Below are 14932 nucleotides of genomic sequence, written 5' to 3' on the forward strand. Positions count from 1 at the left end.
TTTTTTTACCATTTTAAACGTAAAATCGGACAACTTTAATTCCTTATAAATCCCCGAAAATTCCTAGAACTCACCAGAATTCCGTAAAAATATCAAATTGACAAAAATTTATAAAACATTTTACACGAAAAAGAATTATTTGATAATCATTCATGAAATTCTATGAAAAAATGTTATGTATGTCCATATTGGAACTTTCATATTGTAAATTGTTTTGCCTTTTTGTTTTTCTTCAATTTTTACAATCCATTTGTGAAATTTTAATTAAATTGAGTCTTTTTTTGTTATTAATTTAAATCCGTAGCTATAAAAAGTGTGTCAGCAAAAATTTATTCTAATTAACCGATTTTTACATCAGGACTATTTGAGTTTATTATAAATACTTGGAAATACTTTGAATTTACCAAAATTTTTTAAAAATAAATTTCAACAAGGTAGAAATTGTCAAAAATTTATAAAAAAAACTGTTAAAAATCTTAAATTTTGTGTGAAAATTCAATTCAATCTGTAGTTTTTCGAGAAAAATTTGATAATTACATGAAAATTTTTCAAAATGTAGATTTACAGGAAATTCTCGATAATTCTAAATCCAACCAATGGAAAAATTATTTGAAAAAAGTTATCTTTTTCAGTGTTGAAACCTTCGTATTGTAAAATATTTTTGCATTTTTTTCTTTCCCAATTTTCAAAACACAAAAAAAAGAGGAATTTTTATAAAAAATCTTACGAAATACAACTTAAAATATTCAAGTTCTTAGATATTTTTTTAATTAAATTCGTAAAAATTCCCACAATTTTCAAAAATACCTATTTGGAATCTAGAATTCCAAAAAAATTCACCAATTTTTTTACCATGTAAAATCACACAAACTTAATTCTTTATAAATCCCCGGAAATTCCTAGAACCAGAATTCCGTAAAAAAATCAAATTGATAAAAATTTGAATTATTTGATAATAATTAATGAAATTCTATGTATGTTGGAAATTTGCCTTTTTGATCATTTTCAATTTTTACAATCCTTTTGTGAAATTTCAATGATATTAAAGCACTCAGTGGCACTTCGTGCTTCAATATTAAAACCTCACCTACCGCACTTGTAATGTAAGTTATTATTGTTACCAGTTTTGAATTGGGGGGTCATTTTATCCGATTTATTTTATTATTAATTTGCGTCGAGAGTCGACGTTGTCGTTGTCTAAATGAAGTTAATTCCAGAATGCAAATAACTTTAATTATACGAAGTAAATTTTAATCACGTCATCCTGAGGGAAATTAAATTAGAAAAAGTTGCTATGTGTCTCAAAAAAAAATGAATTTAATTTTTTTGTAGGTTTATTACGCAAAGAAGAAACGACGAGCGGCGCAACCCCAAGAAGACACCTCTCATAAAAAAGAGAGAAAACTATACAATGACGGTTACGACGACGATAATCACGATTATATTGTGAAGAATGGTGAAAAGTTCCTCGACCGATACGAAATCGACTCGCTTATAGGAAAAGGATCATTCGGACAGGTCGTAAAGGCCTATGATCATGTAGAACAATGTCATGTGGCGATAAAAATTATCAAAAATAAAAAACCATTTCTAAATCAGGCACAAATCGAAGTGAAATTATTAGAAATGATGAATAGGGCAGATGCCGAAAATAAGTATTATATAGGTAAGCCCCCCCAAAAAAAATTGTTTTCTATTTTTACTTGAAATAAATTTTTGTTTCAGTTAAATTAAAACGTCATTTTATGTGGCGAAACCACCTGTGTTTAGTGTTCGAACTGCTTTCGTATAATCTATATGATCTGTTGAGAAATACAAACTTCCGTGGTGTCTCATTGAATCTCACGAGAAAGTTTGCCCAGCAACTGTGTACAGCACTATTGTTCCTTTCAACGCCTGAACTCAACATCATACATTGCGATCTAAAACCTGAAAATATACTTTTGTGCAATCCGAAACGTTCAGCTATTAAAATTGTCGATTTTGGTAGTTCTTGTCAATTGGGACAAAGGGTAAAACACACATCTCACACAGAAATTTTTTTTTTTTTTTTAATTATCAATTAATTTTCAGATATACCAATACATACAATCAAGGTTTTATAGATCACCAGAAGTCTTATTAGGGATACCATACGATTTAGCAATAGATATGTGGTCATTGGGATGCATACTAGTCGAGATGCATACAGGTGAACCACTTTTCAGTGGTGCCAACGAAATCGATCAAATGAATAAAATCGTTGAAGTGTTGGGAATGCCACCGAAAAGTCTACTCGATCAAGCCAATAAAACGCGGAAATTTTTCGAAAAATTACCAGAAGGGAGGTTAGTAAAAAAAAATGATGCGACGCCACTGCTCTTGTCATTTTATAATTATTACTAAGGCTCGGATTATATGCATGAAAAATTCGTAAAATATGCCCTAATATATGCCAAATGTGCATCGATATGCAAAACTTTTTAACAATAAAAAATTAAGTCAACAAAAATTGAATAACTCAAGAATAAAACAAAATTTTGTTCTCAAAATAATTTTTTTTTTTCTATATTACTGAAATTTAGATTTGGAAACAAATGATTAAAAAAAAAGGTTGTTTTCTCTTTAAAATATTTTTTAATCGGATTATTTTTCTTAAACTTCTTAAAAATATGCACAAATATGCAACATTTCCTAAAATATGGACGAAGCTGCCAAAATATGAATTTTTTAATTGGCTTATTTTAATCAAAAAACATTAGATATGCATAGAAAACTTACAATTTTGTTGATATACCTCTTAATAACAAATATGCATTTTGCATATAACCGAGCCTTAATTATTCCCATAGTAACCATAGTATGACTGTTGAATTTTTCATGGTTACTATACAGGATGTTCCGTCTAAACTCCACATTAAAAGTATTGGGTGTTTGAATAATCATATTTATTTGAAAATTGGTACATAGCCATAATCCATTAAGTTCTCATAAATGAAAATATTTTCAAGATGGCGGCACTTCCGGTTATACCGGAAGTCGGTCTCAACTTTCTTATTTTAAATGGAAAGGTATATTTTTCACTGCGTTTTTGGATTAATAGGGTTATTTTAAGGTAGTTTTCATCAGCTTTCCATATTTTTTTTGTTACACTCTCCATAAGTGCAAAATAAATTAATTAAATCTAAGTTTGAGTAGCTTTGACTCCATATTTTGGCACTATTTGAAAACGGTTTGGATTTCTAAAAATAAGAAAAAATCATTTCTAAATTTAGTTTCGTAATTTTCTGCCTTGTTTTAGTTAATTTCTCGGATTTTGTGAATTTCTATGTAAAAAATGCTTTGAATTTTTAAAAAGAAACAAAAATAACGCATTTCACTTTTGAAATTGTTTGCGTTGTTTGGGCAAATTTCTCTCAAATTTAGATAAATAGGTAACAGAAAAAAAAAAAAAAAACAAAAAAATGCTTTTTTCTTATTTGTTTTTTGTCCAAATTATTAAATTTAGGTATAGGAAATGTTAATACAGATCGATGCAGAATTAAATTCTCTTCCATTTTGTAAAATAAAAATTGGGGTGTTTTATTTGGAAAAATTGAGTTACGGCTTTTTGAATTATTACAAAAGTAACCTTAAAATTTTAGGGTTTGTTAATTTTTTTTTTCAAAATTTGAAAACACCGGAAGAAAGATCTAAATTCTCTCTTTCAAACGCCAAAAAAACGAATTCAAAATTTTAAAAAATGGCTATGTACCAATTTTCAAATAAATATGATTATTCCCAATACTTTTAATGTGTTACAATTATAATAAATGACAAGAGCGACTCGTTTAGGTTGGATGAAAGGGTTAATTAATAGTGTTTTGTTTGTTAGATATGTATTGAAGAAGGCGAAAGATGGTAAAAAGTACAAATTGCCTGGAACACGTCGATTACACGATATTTTGGGTGTGGATAGTGGTGGTCCTGGAGGACGAAGAGCCGGCGAACCGGGTCATTCCACTGGTGAATATCTCAAATTCAAGGATCTGATTTTACGCATGCTCGATTACGATCCAAAATCGAGGATAACATCGTATTATGCACTCCAACATAATTTTTTTAAACGTACAACAGATGAATGTACTTCAACACCTAATAGTAACAGTTCAAGTCCAGCTGTTGCCTCAATGGATATGTCTTCATTGACGAATAGTTCGAGTAGTCAACACGGTATGTGAAAATAATACAAAAAAAAAAAAAAATTGGTTGCGTTTTGAATTTGAGTCAAGTTTTGAATTTTTTGTGCAGACGTTACGGGAAATCAACGATGACTAACATAGTGATACGGTGCCGAACCGTAACTGCTCTTACTAACACAGGTATTGATGAAAAAAAAAAAAAAAAACTAAAAAATTGTAGTTTTTATTACCGGAGTGTTATTGTTGGCAGAACTGGAAGTGTTGTGTGCTATTTAATCTGGTTTGATGATTAAGAACCTTCCATTTCTGTGTTTAGTGTTTTTTGTTTTGTTGGTTGGTAGTAAATAGTGTCATTTTCAGGGTTAAATTTGATGGGACGATCGAGAGAATTGTCTGGTTATACGACGATGGAATGTGATCCGTCTCCGTCACGACATCCTCACCGCCGCTACCACCACCAGGTCCCCCCACTCAACTACGGAGTGACGTCATTACAGTACGCCCCGTATCCGGGGGTTCCCATGACCGATAGTAGCGCCCCCAAAACAACTGTTACAAATGGGCCACAGCCGCCTAAATCTACAACTACGAACGAGAGAGACGACAGTCCGATGGTTGGGGTTTGTGTTCAACACAATTCGGTCGCAATACATTGAAGGAGGATTTTTATATTGTGCATTGTGTTTCATTTTAATTTTTTTTTTTTGTTTTTGTTAATTTTAAGAAGGTTTTTTTAGTTGAGGATTATAGTGATGTGTGATTTTTTTGCAAGTGGACAAACGACAACAACAACAACAGACTTGGGGCATTGAAGCTCTGTTGTGTTTTATTACGGATCGAATGAAAGAAAAACTTGAAAAATCACGAGATTTTTTATTAGGAATTAAGTTAAAAATGAGAATAAAGTAATTTATGCCTAGTATTTAAATATTAATGATTAATTCTAGCGAGTAACCACATATGTATACATGTTTCCTATGATTTACCGTTAACTGTATGCAAGTTGGCTCTGGTTATACACATTTGTTTTGTTTTTGTCAATCAAATGTAACTAGATTTAGTGCAGCAGTATTGAAGCAAGTGATTTTGTTACATACCTCAAAATAAGAAAGAGAGATTTAAATTAAAAAAAAATGTAATTTCCAAGCCAGGGCCATACCAATCCACTACCGCAAGTACAGTGGTAAATGTGTTCAAAATATAATACCAGTTTGTACATGAAGCTTGAGAGTTGTTGTTCAGTACGATTTTCTAATAATTTCGACGCACTGAAAAATAACTCTTGAGTTGTTTTGTAAATACTTAACTTAATGAATAATCACTAGAATTGTATTTATCGATACACTTATTTATTTACGTCATGTGCAGTTATTCACGGAAAAATGCAATGATTCTCAGCAATGTAGAAAATATGATGATAGTGTAAAATTATGCGATCTATAAATTCCTAATTTCTTTGTTATTTAAATAAATTTACATCAAAACGGCGACTCACCATTATTCAGTTTCCTCTAGTGTTTTTTTATTCGGGCGTTGGCACGACTGCTAGTTCCCTAGCCAACTTCAGTGTGTTTGCCGGTGTTGAAAATTTGTCAAAACTCAAATCGTTTTTAATCTTTCCGAAAATAGCCCATCAGCCATGGCGGCTTTCCCCGGAAGTATAGCCTTTGACGAGTTCGGTCGCCCTTTTATTATTTTACGCGACCAAGAAAACCAGAAGCGATTAACCGGAATTGATGCTTTGAAGGTGAGGTTATGTCAAATATTGACATTTGTCATCATGTGTTTACATTTTTGCAAAAATCGCCCCTTTTCGTTGTTTTCCCCCCCAAAATCGCACAAATTCCCCCCCGATTGATTGCAAAAAACGATTTTTGTTTGTTAGTCGCACATTTTGGCCGCCCAGCAAATCGCCAACACCATTCGCACCTCTTTGGGCCCCAAAGGCCTCGACAAGATGATGGTTTCGCCCGACGGTGAAGTGACTGTGACCAATGATGGGGCAACGATTTTGAAAATGATGGAGGTTGACCATGAAATTGGTAAATTGTTGGTACAATTGTCCCAATCGCAGGATGACGAAATTGGCGATGGTACAACTGGGGTTGTTGTTCTTGCGGGGGCTTTGTTGGAACAAGCCGGGGCTTTACTCGACCGTGGTATTCATCCAATTCGAATCGCCGATGGGTTTGAATTGGCTTGTCAAACAGCTGTTAAACATTTGGAGAAAATCGCTGAATTGTTCCCAGTTTCGGCGCAAAACACGGAGCCTCTGATCAAAGTCGCGATGACTACTTTAGGGTCAAAAATCATAAATAAATGCCACAGACAAATGGCCGAAATTGCCGTCAATGCAGTGTTGGCTGTGGCAGATTTGGAACAAAAAGATGTCAATTTCGAATTGATTAAAGTCGAAGGTAAAGTTGGTGGGCGTTTAGAAGACACTACATTGGTCAAAGGTGTGGTCATTGACAAAACCATGTCCCACCCTCAAATGCCTAAAGAATTGAAAAATGTCAAGTTGGCAATCCTGACTTGTCCATTTGAACCCCCCAAACCCAAAACCAAACATAAGTTGGATGTTAGCAACGTTGAAGAATTCAAAGAATTGCGTCAATACGAACAAGACAAGTTTAAAGAAATGGTAACACTGATAAGTAATAAAATCCCTAGTAATATTTGTCTTGTAGGTGGGGCTTGTTAAAAAGGCGGGGGCAACATTAGCCATCTGCCAATGGGGTTTCGACGATGAGGCTAATCACCTCCTTCTCCAACAACAACTCCCAGCTGTTCGTTGGGTTGGGGGTCCTGAAATTGAGCTTATTGCTATAGCAACAGGGGGGCGAATTGTCCCTCGTTTTGAGGAATTAAATCCGGATAAATTAGGTAGCGCTGGTTTAGTCCGTGAATTGTCTTTTGGTACAACCAAAGACCACATGTTGGTGATTGAGGAGTGTTCAAATTCGCGCGCTGTCACTATTTTAGTACGTGGGGGTAACCAAATGTTGGTTGCTGAGGCGAAGAGAAGTCTTCATGACGCACTATGTGTTGTTAGAAGTTTAGTACAGGAACCGAGAGTTGTGTATGGAGGGGGCGCAGCTGAAGTTGCATGTAGTTTAGCTGTGGGGGCACAAGCTGATCAATTAGCGTCTTTGGAACAGTATGCTTTCAGGGCTTTTGCTGAAGCTTTGGAAAGCATTCCATTGGCGTTAGCTGAAAATTGTGGATTATCAGCGATTCATGCTTTAGGTGAAGTCAAAGCAAAACAATCAACAACTGGAGATTCATCTCTTGGGATTGATTGTATGAATACAGGAAATATGAATATGAGGGAACAACATGTTATTGAATCGCTGAAATCGAAACGACAACAATTACTTCTCGCTACACAACTTGTCAAAATGATACTGAAAATTGACGATGTTCGATCCCCAAATGATGGTCAAGGACTCTAATTCATAATTACTCATCATTTAACACTTGTATCGCTTATTTAACTCAAATAAACTTTTCACTAACTAGGAAAAAGGTGGTGAAATATTTCAAACCCAAATCATGATGAAGAAAAAATGTTTTATTTTGTTTCTCCTCCTCTAATGACAATAAACTTAACCCTTCAACTTCTTCTTAGGGCGGAGATTATTGGTGTGTCCACACTTTGTCTTGCGACAATTAGTGGCACGTGGATGCAATCGTGCATAACATTTGCGACAAATCATTTTATCGCAATTGTATTTCTGAGCCAAGAGACGCAAAGACGGCTCAATAATCCCACCTCGTAGACGCAAGACTAAATGAAGGGTGGATTCCTTCTGGATGTTGTAATCGGACAAAGTGCGTCCATCTTCCAGTTGTTTGCCCGCAAAAATTAGACGCTGTTGATCGGGAGGAATACCTTCTTTGTCCTGAATCTTCGCTTTCACATTTTCGATGGTGTCTGAAGGCTCGACTTCGAGAGTGATGGTCTTGCCGGTCAGAGTTTTCACGAAAATTTGCATCGTGGCGCCTGGAAAACAATTGGAAAAGGTGACATAACCTCAATTATTTTTCGACCGGAAAAAAATACGTTTCAAACGCGAATTAACACAATTAAACGCGTGAGAAATAAACACAAGTGCGAAATTTACAAGTTTTGTATAAATTTGCACTGTTTTGGGGGGTTTTAAAGGAGAAATTTCTACTTACAGTTGCTACAACGTGGTCGCCACAATTTATTCTCCGAAAAAGAACTAGGGAACTGTATTACCGACTAGGGAATGGCAGCCAACTAGAAATACGATATTTTGGGTAAAACCGTTTTAATTAATTTATTAAATCAAGTCCCGACTAAGTTTTGTAGTAATTGTCACGATTTGAAAGGGAAAATTGTACTTATTTTTACAATAATCGCAATCACCACTTGGGTAACTGTTTTACCGACTGGGATCAAAAAACGCACCAAATTCAAATAATTTATTTAAAACTAGCATATTTTTGATACAGTGCTAAATCTGAGGCTTTCGGTTCCGTTCCACCGTTAATCCCAACATTAATATAATTCTGATAGATCTGGATCGATCTTTTATCGACTTTTGGTGCTTTCACTTGAACCGAAGAATCCTCTAAAAACTTGCTTTGAGGTTTAAAAAGTGACAATGAGAGAAGTGTATTTGTGTTTTTCGCCGTCCCGTTTGCTTTTTTCCCAATTAAAACATACCTAAAATGAGAATAAACCGTACAATGTGTACCAAAAATCAAAATTTGAGTACTTTTTATACACCCCAATGTCGTTTTTCTTGGGAGTGACAAGTTGCGTCCCATAAATTTCCTTCATTGATGGAAAAAGTGCCTTAAAAGTGATGGGTTCAGGACTACTTTCCTTCGAAGTAGTCCCTTGGGACTCATTCGTGTACGTACTATCCTCATCATCGCATGAATCAACATCTGAACTAAAATCACAATGACACAAGTCCAAACCCGAGTCCTAATACTAACCTCGAACTGGACGCTGCTGAACTCGTCGAACTTTGACCAGTAACCGAAGGATTTTTCATTGCTAAACCTTTATTCAAATTCTCCTCTCTTCGTCTCACTGGCCTTATCCGTATTATAAAAGGACTATAATCGGTAGTACAATTTGGCATAAAATCACGCACTGAATTACTGATTTTAAACGCATAAACGTCATTTAATACACTCAATTCGTACGGTTTATGATAATCAGAGTAGGCATCGATCATTTCAGCGTCCTTTGAATGGACTTGTATGAGTTCAGAACATGCCTTAGTCATGTCATTATAGGCATAAGGAAGGCATTTTAGGACTTGTGAGTCCCACCATTGCGTCAACGATTTATTACTATAAACTATCGGTTTATGATGAAAATAATAATCGGACGTGTAGTCCCAAATTTGAGGTTTAGTTTCATCGGGAATAAAAATCCCCAAAAATAAATTGATCGTATTTTGTTTTTCCGCATCCGAAAATGTATTACTATAGTAACGACTTAAAGTTTGCATAATGTCATTGCCTTGTGACGTCCATGGGGCTGTTTTACGATACGTTTTAATCCTGTGTACTAATTGGGAGCCCCCATATTGTAATGCAAGTGTATCACCATGATCCTCATAGAGGCATTCCAACATTCGGACACAATCCGTATCGAATTCGAGATTTGGCGAGTCCAAAATACCAAGTGCACATAATTGGTACCCAAGTACACATTTACCAATTGCAAATTGGGCCGTATTCGTCCGATCAAGACAATCGACACAATTCGTACGTATTATGCCGGTTTGGACGCTACCATGCTCGGTATTATGCCCCCCAACAAGTGTACTACTTTTCTGTGCGTAGTATTTTTGTTGGTTATGAAAAAAACCGGTTTTCATGACGGCATTTTTCGCAATTTCTGCTAAATGCCCCATCACATTAGTGTTATTTCCTTTGTTTTTTCTCGCCATGTCGAATGTTTTATAAATGATTTGATACTCGGGTGGGAGAAATTGATTAAGATATTTGACAGCTGTATTAAGTTCGTCGCTAAGTAACCGTTCTTGTTTTTTTTTCTCTCTTTGTTTGACTAGGTTAAGTATGATAATAGGGGCCCCATAACGTTTCAAAAGTTCGTTAAAATGTGCCCCAGCTGTTTCAGCATATGGATCATACAAGTCCATAGTGATGGCAGGTTTCGCCACCATTTTGCCCATATCTTGTCGCCAATGTCCCGGTATGGACCCCCTCATTTGTACAAATGACGTAAAACGACTTTGACTAAATGAGGAAACCCCCGAATCATGTACCATTTGTTCGGTTTCAACTTCATTCGCCACGTCACCTTGGAAATTCGCGCCACGTTTCAAAAATCTCGTACCGGCGTATTTAGCTGAACGTCGTGCGATTAGTGTGACGTAAACCGAACGTCCGAAAACGTTGATGTTTGATTGGCCGATGAAACCGTGCGTGATGTACAATAACCAATCAGGGTGTAGTTCGGGTGTGAGAAGGTGGGTGTTCCAGACGAATTTAAGGCGTGGTTTGGAGCGAATGCCGTAATCGGATTGGCTAAGTGTGGTTAGAGGGTTGTGCATGAGTTGTTTCGGAGTTGTGAGGTTATGTTGAAGGGTGTGTGTGAGGTCGTAGCTATAACTGAAGTAAAAATTGCTCGCCAAGTCGATGTTTTGGAACATTTTCACATAACGAGGTTCGTCAGGGTGCACAAAACGGATGGATTCATGAGGGATGTAGATCATGGAAGTGTCTTCGATTTTGTAGATTGTGTGGTAGCCAATCACGGCGACTTTGCGTCGTTTTGTTATCAAAATAATGTAATAGCCTTCAAGGAATCGAATAAAACCTAAATTTCAACATTGGGTAAAAACCACAAGTGTTTTAGGCAATTACCAACAATCCCGAATGAGGAAATCACTTTCGAAAAACCACTATTTGTCGATGATGATCTTTGGCGATTACCGGAATCGATCATGTCGACAAGATCGTGGATTTCCTTCTCCGTGTATTCAACTTTGTCGTCGCAGATTTTCAAGTCTTTGGCTTCTTGACGATCGATTTTAAGGACTCGAAATCGGGTTTGGGTGTTGTTGGAGCCAACCAAATAGTATTTCTGAAAGTTCTTATTCAGTTTTGGTTTGGGGGGGCGTGAAACAAACCGATTTGGTCTCATATAAGGCGATTTTTTGAATCGAACTTATGATTGGGTGGAAAATAACGCCGTTTTTCTCCATTTTTGTGTTTGAAACTCGGCAAATTTCACGTTTTCATGATTGTTTAGTGCGTTTTTTAGCTGAAAATAAGAAAGAAATTCGTAATTTGACACTTTTGACAGGTTGTGATAAACTGAGGTTAGGATCAGTGTGACCAGATTAAAAACATAAATTTTACCAGATCCGAGTTGAGAAATTCGCCAAATTTTTAATAAAAAATGCAAAAAATCCACTTAAACTCTTGAAAAAAGCAAAAATGACATGCATTTCGGCTTTTTTTAGTTTTGTAATTTTTTTGCCTGCTTCAAAATTTTTAGAATTTTTTTTACGCTTAAACAGTTGAAAAGGGCAAAAATACGCCGTTTTGGAAGAATTTGTTGAATTTTTGGATTATTTCTAATAAAATTTTGCAAAATAATTGTGTTTCTAACTGAAAAAGTATTCGAAAAAGACCAAAATAAATTGTCATTTTTGATCATCACGTCTAAAAATCTTGTAAAAAAAACAAATAGAACTATTTTTAGCCAATTTGGTGGTGTTTTGACTAAAAAAATTGACGTAATAATCAAGTTTTTGGTTGAAAACGTGGAAAATACTCGAAAAACATTTTTTTCATTTCCAAAAAATTACCAGAAAAATTGTCACAGTGTTGCCAGATCAAAAACATAAAATTCACCAGATACGCAGTTTTCAGGCTTAAGCTCTTGAAAAAAAAACCCAAAATGACATGCATTTCAGGATTTTTCGACTAGTTTTCAACAAAATTTTGTGAAAAAGCTTACAAAAATACGCTTCAAACCATTTTTGGCCAAGTTTTGTGCTTTCTCAGCTTAATTTTAAACAAACAAAATAACCTTAATATCAATTCTTTTTGTGACTTTTAGGCGTGTTTGGTTCAAAAACGAAGAAAATCAAGCTAAACAAGCTTAATTTTGATTTAATTTTGTAATTTTTTTGCCTGCTTCAAAATTTTTAGAATCTTCCTTTTTTATCTCAAAAACAGCTGAAAAAGGTAAAATAACCGTGTTTTTGGTCGAATTTGTTAATTTTTGGATTTTTAACGAAATAATTGTGTTTCTAGCTGAAAAAGTATTCAAAAAAGACAAAAATAAATTGTCATTTTCCATCCTGTTTAGTAAAATCTTTAAAAAAAAAATGAATAGAACTATTTTTAACCAATTTGGTAGTGTTTTGACTAAAAAATTTGACGTAATAATCAAGTTTCTGGTTTAAAACGTGAAAAAAAACATTTTTTTCATTTCCAAAAAATCGCCAGAAAAATTGTCACTAGGAAATGCCAACTTGACAAGAATAAAAACTACTTCATGGCCACCACATTTTTATTTCACAAAGGCCAAATACTTCATAACCTCAAAAACGATTAAATAATTAAAGCCATCCAGTTTTTGGTTGTCTTCGATTTCGGTCACCTATTCTTTGAATATTTCTAACGGCCATTGGAGACTTTTCAATTTCTATTTTTTCTTCTTTCTTCACTTCTTTTTCTTCTGTAGCTTCAGACTTGACACAAATTTCTTCTTGAGATTCTTTTTTTTCCTCTATTTTCTTCTGTTCTTCTGTTTTTGTCTCGACAATTTCTTCAGGTTGATCAACTGACTCTTCTATTTCCTTCTTTTCTTCTGTTTTTGTTTCGACGACTTTTTCAGGTGGATCATTACTTTCTTCTTCAGATGGTTGTTCCACTTTTGAGAAATTGAGTTTTTCTTCATCTCTTTTGATGGTTTCCTCCTCGATTTTCCCACTCTCATCGACAAGATTGAAAGCAAAAGTGACATTTTTCGTCTCAATTTCCTCACATTTCTTCTCATTTTCCTCCGGAGTGAAAAATGCTTTTTTACTCAAACTATCTAAACTTTTCTCATCACTCGACGTCGGTGAAGTCGGTAAACTTCCACGTTCATTTACAATTTTTTCAATTGATTCTAGAGACACATCATCGGAGCTACTTTTCAATGGTAAAATGGGTGAAGTTTTCGCACTTTCTAAATTAATCAAATCCGGTTCTTTTTCCGGTGTTTTTGCCGGCGACGAGATTGAAATGAAAGGACTTTTATCTCGAGGAGTTGGACAATCTGAAACTTCAGGTGTGATTCCCCGGACTATTTTCATGATATTGGATCCGGTCGTGTCCGGAAGTTGGATCGGAGTTGTGGCTCTGCTTTGTTCCGGACTTTTCACTTTCAGTTTTTTGGCTTCTTCCATTGCTCTTTGAAGATTTTGCTGTTTTTTGAACGAATCGCGACGGTGGCAATGGCCAATTTGTGACCTGTTTTGCAAACAAAATAACTTTTTCAAACTCGGTTTTATATTAATCTGCATCAAGCGGTCGTTGAAATATACTTTTATTTTAAATTAAGTTTGTATTATTAAGGAATTTTGAGAAAATGAAAAAAAATTATTACAGCCCTAAAAAGCCATTGTAGCCCAACTATTTTTTTATGGTCAAATGCCCTTTAGACAAGCTTCATTTTCTGCAAAAATGAAAAAAATCGATACACGGGATGACACTTGAAAAAAAAAGTTTATATTATTAACGAATTGTGAGAAAACGAAAAAAACTCATTACAGCACTAAAAAGCCATTGTAACCCTACTATTTTTTTACAGTCAAATGCCCTTTTAAAAAGCTTCATTTTCTGCAAAAATGAAAAAAATCGATACACGGGATGACACTTGAAAAAAATAAAGTTTGTATTATTAAGGAATTTCGAGAAAATGAAAAAAATTTATTACAGCCCTAAAAAGCCATTGTAACCCCACCATTTTTTTACGGTCAAATGCCCTTTTGACAAGCTTCATTTTCTGCAAAAATGAAAAAAATCGATAAACGGGATGACACTTGAAAAAAGTAAAGTTTGTATTATTAGCGAATTTTGAGAAAACGAAAAAAACTCATTACAGCCCTAAGGAGTCAATGTAACCCCACCATTTTTTTACAGTCAAACGCTCTTTTAATGAGGTTCATTTTCTGTAAAAACGAAAAAAGCAAAACACGGGATGACACTTGAAAAAAATAAAGTTTGTATTACTAAGAAATTTTGAGAAAATGAAAAAAAAATCATTACAGCCCTAAAAAGCCATTGTAACCCTACCATTTTTTACAGTCAAATGCCCTTTGAACATGCTTCATTTCACACAAGAATGAAAAAAATCGATACACGGAATGACTCTTTAAAAAAATAAAGTTTGTATTATTAAGTAATTTTGAGAAAATGAAAAAAAATTATTACAGCCCTAAAAAGCCATTGTAGCCTCACCATTTTTTTACGGTCAAATGCCCTTTTAACAAGCTTCATTTTCTTCAAAAATGAAAAAAACCAATACACGGGTGACACTTGAAAAAAATACATAAAGTTTGTATTAGTAACGTATTTTGAGAAAAAATAAGCCAAAAAATTGCCTGAAAAACTTCGCAATTTTAAAAATTTGTCTCATTAATGTAAAAAATTAATAACAAAAAATTTAAAATTAGCGCAGTACTTTGCATAATTAGGCAAAATTTATACGTTTTGTAATAATTTATTTAAAACATTTTTAAGATATAAATCTT

At 34.3% G+C, this 14932-nt stretch overlaps 5 protein-coding genes across 7 annotated transcripts in view; 2 read left to right on the forward strand and 3 right to left on the reverse strand.

Moving 5' to 3' along the window:
• Window positions 1-5647, forward strand: part of LOC123005762 (serine/threonine-protein kinase minibrain) — a 26921-nt gene extending 21274 nt beyond the window's left edge. The window contains exons 3-8 of one of the 2 annotated variants that reach the window (XM_044399708.1): window positions 1333-1666; window positions 1726-2012; window positions 2074-2327; window positions 3854-4191; window positions 4270-4340; window positions 4521-4662. In XM_044399708.1, the coding sequence (XP_044255643.1) occupies window positions 1333-1666; window positions 1726-2012; window positions 2074-2327; window positions 3854-4191; window positions 4270-4292 (1236 nt within the window). In that variant the 3' untranslated portion in view covers window positions 4293-4340; window positions 4521-4662. Of the gene's footprint in view, window positions 1-1332; window positions 1667-1725; window positions 2013-2073; window positions 2328-3853; window positions 4192-4269; window positions 4341-4520 lie in introns of both variants that reach the window. The other variant, XM_044399707.1, reaches the window with a different exon arrangement.
• A 73-nt stretch (window positions 5648-5720) lies between these two features.
• Window positions 5721-7688, forward strand: LOC123005764 (T-complex protein 1 subunit epsilon). The gene is made up of 3 exons (XM_044399710.1): window positions 5721-5907; window positions 6046-6804; window positions 6851-7688. The coding sequence occupies exons 1-3, from the start codon at window positions 5800-5802 to the stop codon at window positions 7613-7615; spliced, it is 1632 nt and encodes a 543-aa protein (XP_044255645.1). The 5' UTR covers window positions 5721-5799; the 3' UTR covers window positions 7616-7688.
• Window positions 7689-7713: 25 nt separating this feature from the next.
• LOC123005782 (ubiquitin-60S ribosomal protein L40) lies at window positions 7714-8506 on the reverse strand. The gene is made up of 2 exons (XM_044399738.1): window positions 8346-8506; window positions 7714-8166 (listed from the first exon to the last, which is right to left on the reverse strand). The coding sequence occupies exon 2, from the start codon at window positions 8156-8158 to the stop codon at window positions 7769-7771; it is 390 nt and encodes a 129-aa protein (XP_044255673.1). The 5' UTR covers window positions 8159-8166; window positions 8346-8506; the 3' UTR covers window positions 7714-7768.
• Window positions 8507-8604: 98 nt separating this feature from the next.
• LOC123005757 (polyphosphoinositide phosphatase) lies at window positions 8605-11495 on the reverse strand. 2 transcript variants are annotated; one of them, XM_044399700.1, is made up of 5 exons: window positions 11309-11495; window positions 11043-11262; window positions 9135-10995; window positions 8909-9088; window positions 8605-8856 (listed from the first exon to the last, which is right to left on the reverse strand). In XM_044399700.1, exons 1-5 carry the CDS (start codon window positions 11381-11383, stop codon window positions 8613-8615), a joined length of 2580 nt encoding a protein of 859 aa, XP_044255635.1. In that variant the 5' UTR covers window positions 11384-11495; the 3' UTR covers window positions 8605-8612. The 2 variants fall into 2 exon arrangements, with proteins under 2 accessions (XP_044255635.1, XP_044255636.1); XM_044399701.1 differs by lacking the exon at window positions 8605-8856 and having other exon boundaries at window positions 8941-9083.
• Window positions 11496-12695: 1200 nt separating this feature from the next.
• Window positions 12696-14932, reverse strand: part of LOC123005100 (transient-receptor-potential-like protein) — a 24609-nt gene continuing 22372 nt past the window's right edge. Inside the window, exon 10 of the mRNA XM_044398713.1 lies at window positions 12696-13649. Within this exon, the coding sequence (XP_044254648.1) occupies window positions 12752-13649 (898 nt within the window). The 3' untranslated portion in view covers window positions 12696-12751. The remainder of the gene's footprint in view (window positions 13650-14932) is intronic.

The sequence above is a fragment of the Tribolium madens genome, unplaced genomic scaffold, assembly GCF_015345945.1.
Source record: "Tribolium madens isolate multiple individuals breed KSU strain unplaced genomic scaffold, Tmad_KSU_1.1 Scaffold_20;HRSCAF=117;Tcas5.2_LG4, whole genome shotgun sequence".
NCBI lineage: Eukaryota > Metazoa > Arthropoda > Insecta > Coleoptera > Tenebrionidae > Tribolium > Tribolium madens.

What these genes read in the sequence shown, in the direction of transcription:
- LOC123005764 (XM_044399710.1), top strand. Translation starts at nt 5,800, where the DNA reads ATGGCGGCTTTCCCCGGAAGTATAGCCTTTGACGAGTTCGGTCGCCCT. An exon ending in CCGGAATTGATGCTTTGAAG is followed by an intron (nt 5,908 to 6,045) that starts GTGAGGTTATGT and finishes TTTGTTTGTTAG; the next exon opens with TCGCACATTTTGGCCGCCCA. An exon ending in AAGACAAGTTTAAAGAAATG is followed by an intron (nt 6,805 to 6,850) that starts GTAACACTGATA and finishes TTTGTCTTGTAG; the next exon opens with GTGGGGCTTGTTAAAAAGGC.
- LOC123005782 (XM_044399738.1), bottom strand. Translation starts at nt 8,158, where the DNA reads ATGCAAATTTTCGTGAAAACTCTGACCGGCAAGACCATCACTCTCGAA.
- LOC123005757 (XM_044399700.1), bottom strand. Translation starts at nt 11,383, where the DNA reads ATGGAGAAAAACGGCGTTATTTTCCACCCAATCATAAGTTCGATTCAA. An exon ending in CCTTATATGAGACCAAATCG is followed by an intron (nt 11,263 to 11,308) that starts GTTTGTTTCACG and finishes AAGAACTTTCAG; the next exon opens with AAATACTATTTGGTTGGCTC. An exon ending in GACATTGGGGTGTATAAAAA is followed by an intron (nt 8,857 to 8,908) that starts GTACTCAAATTT and finishes TTCTCATTTTAG; the next exon opens with GTATGTTTTAATTGGGAAAA.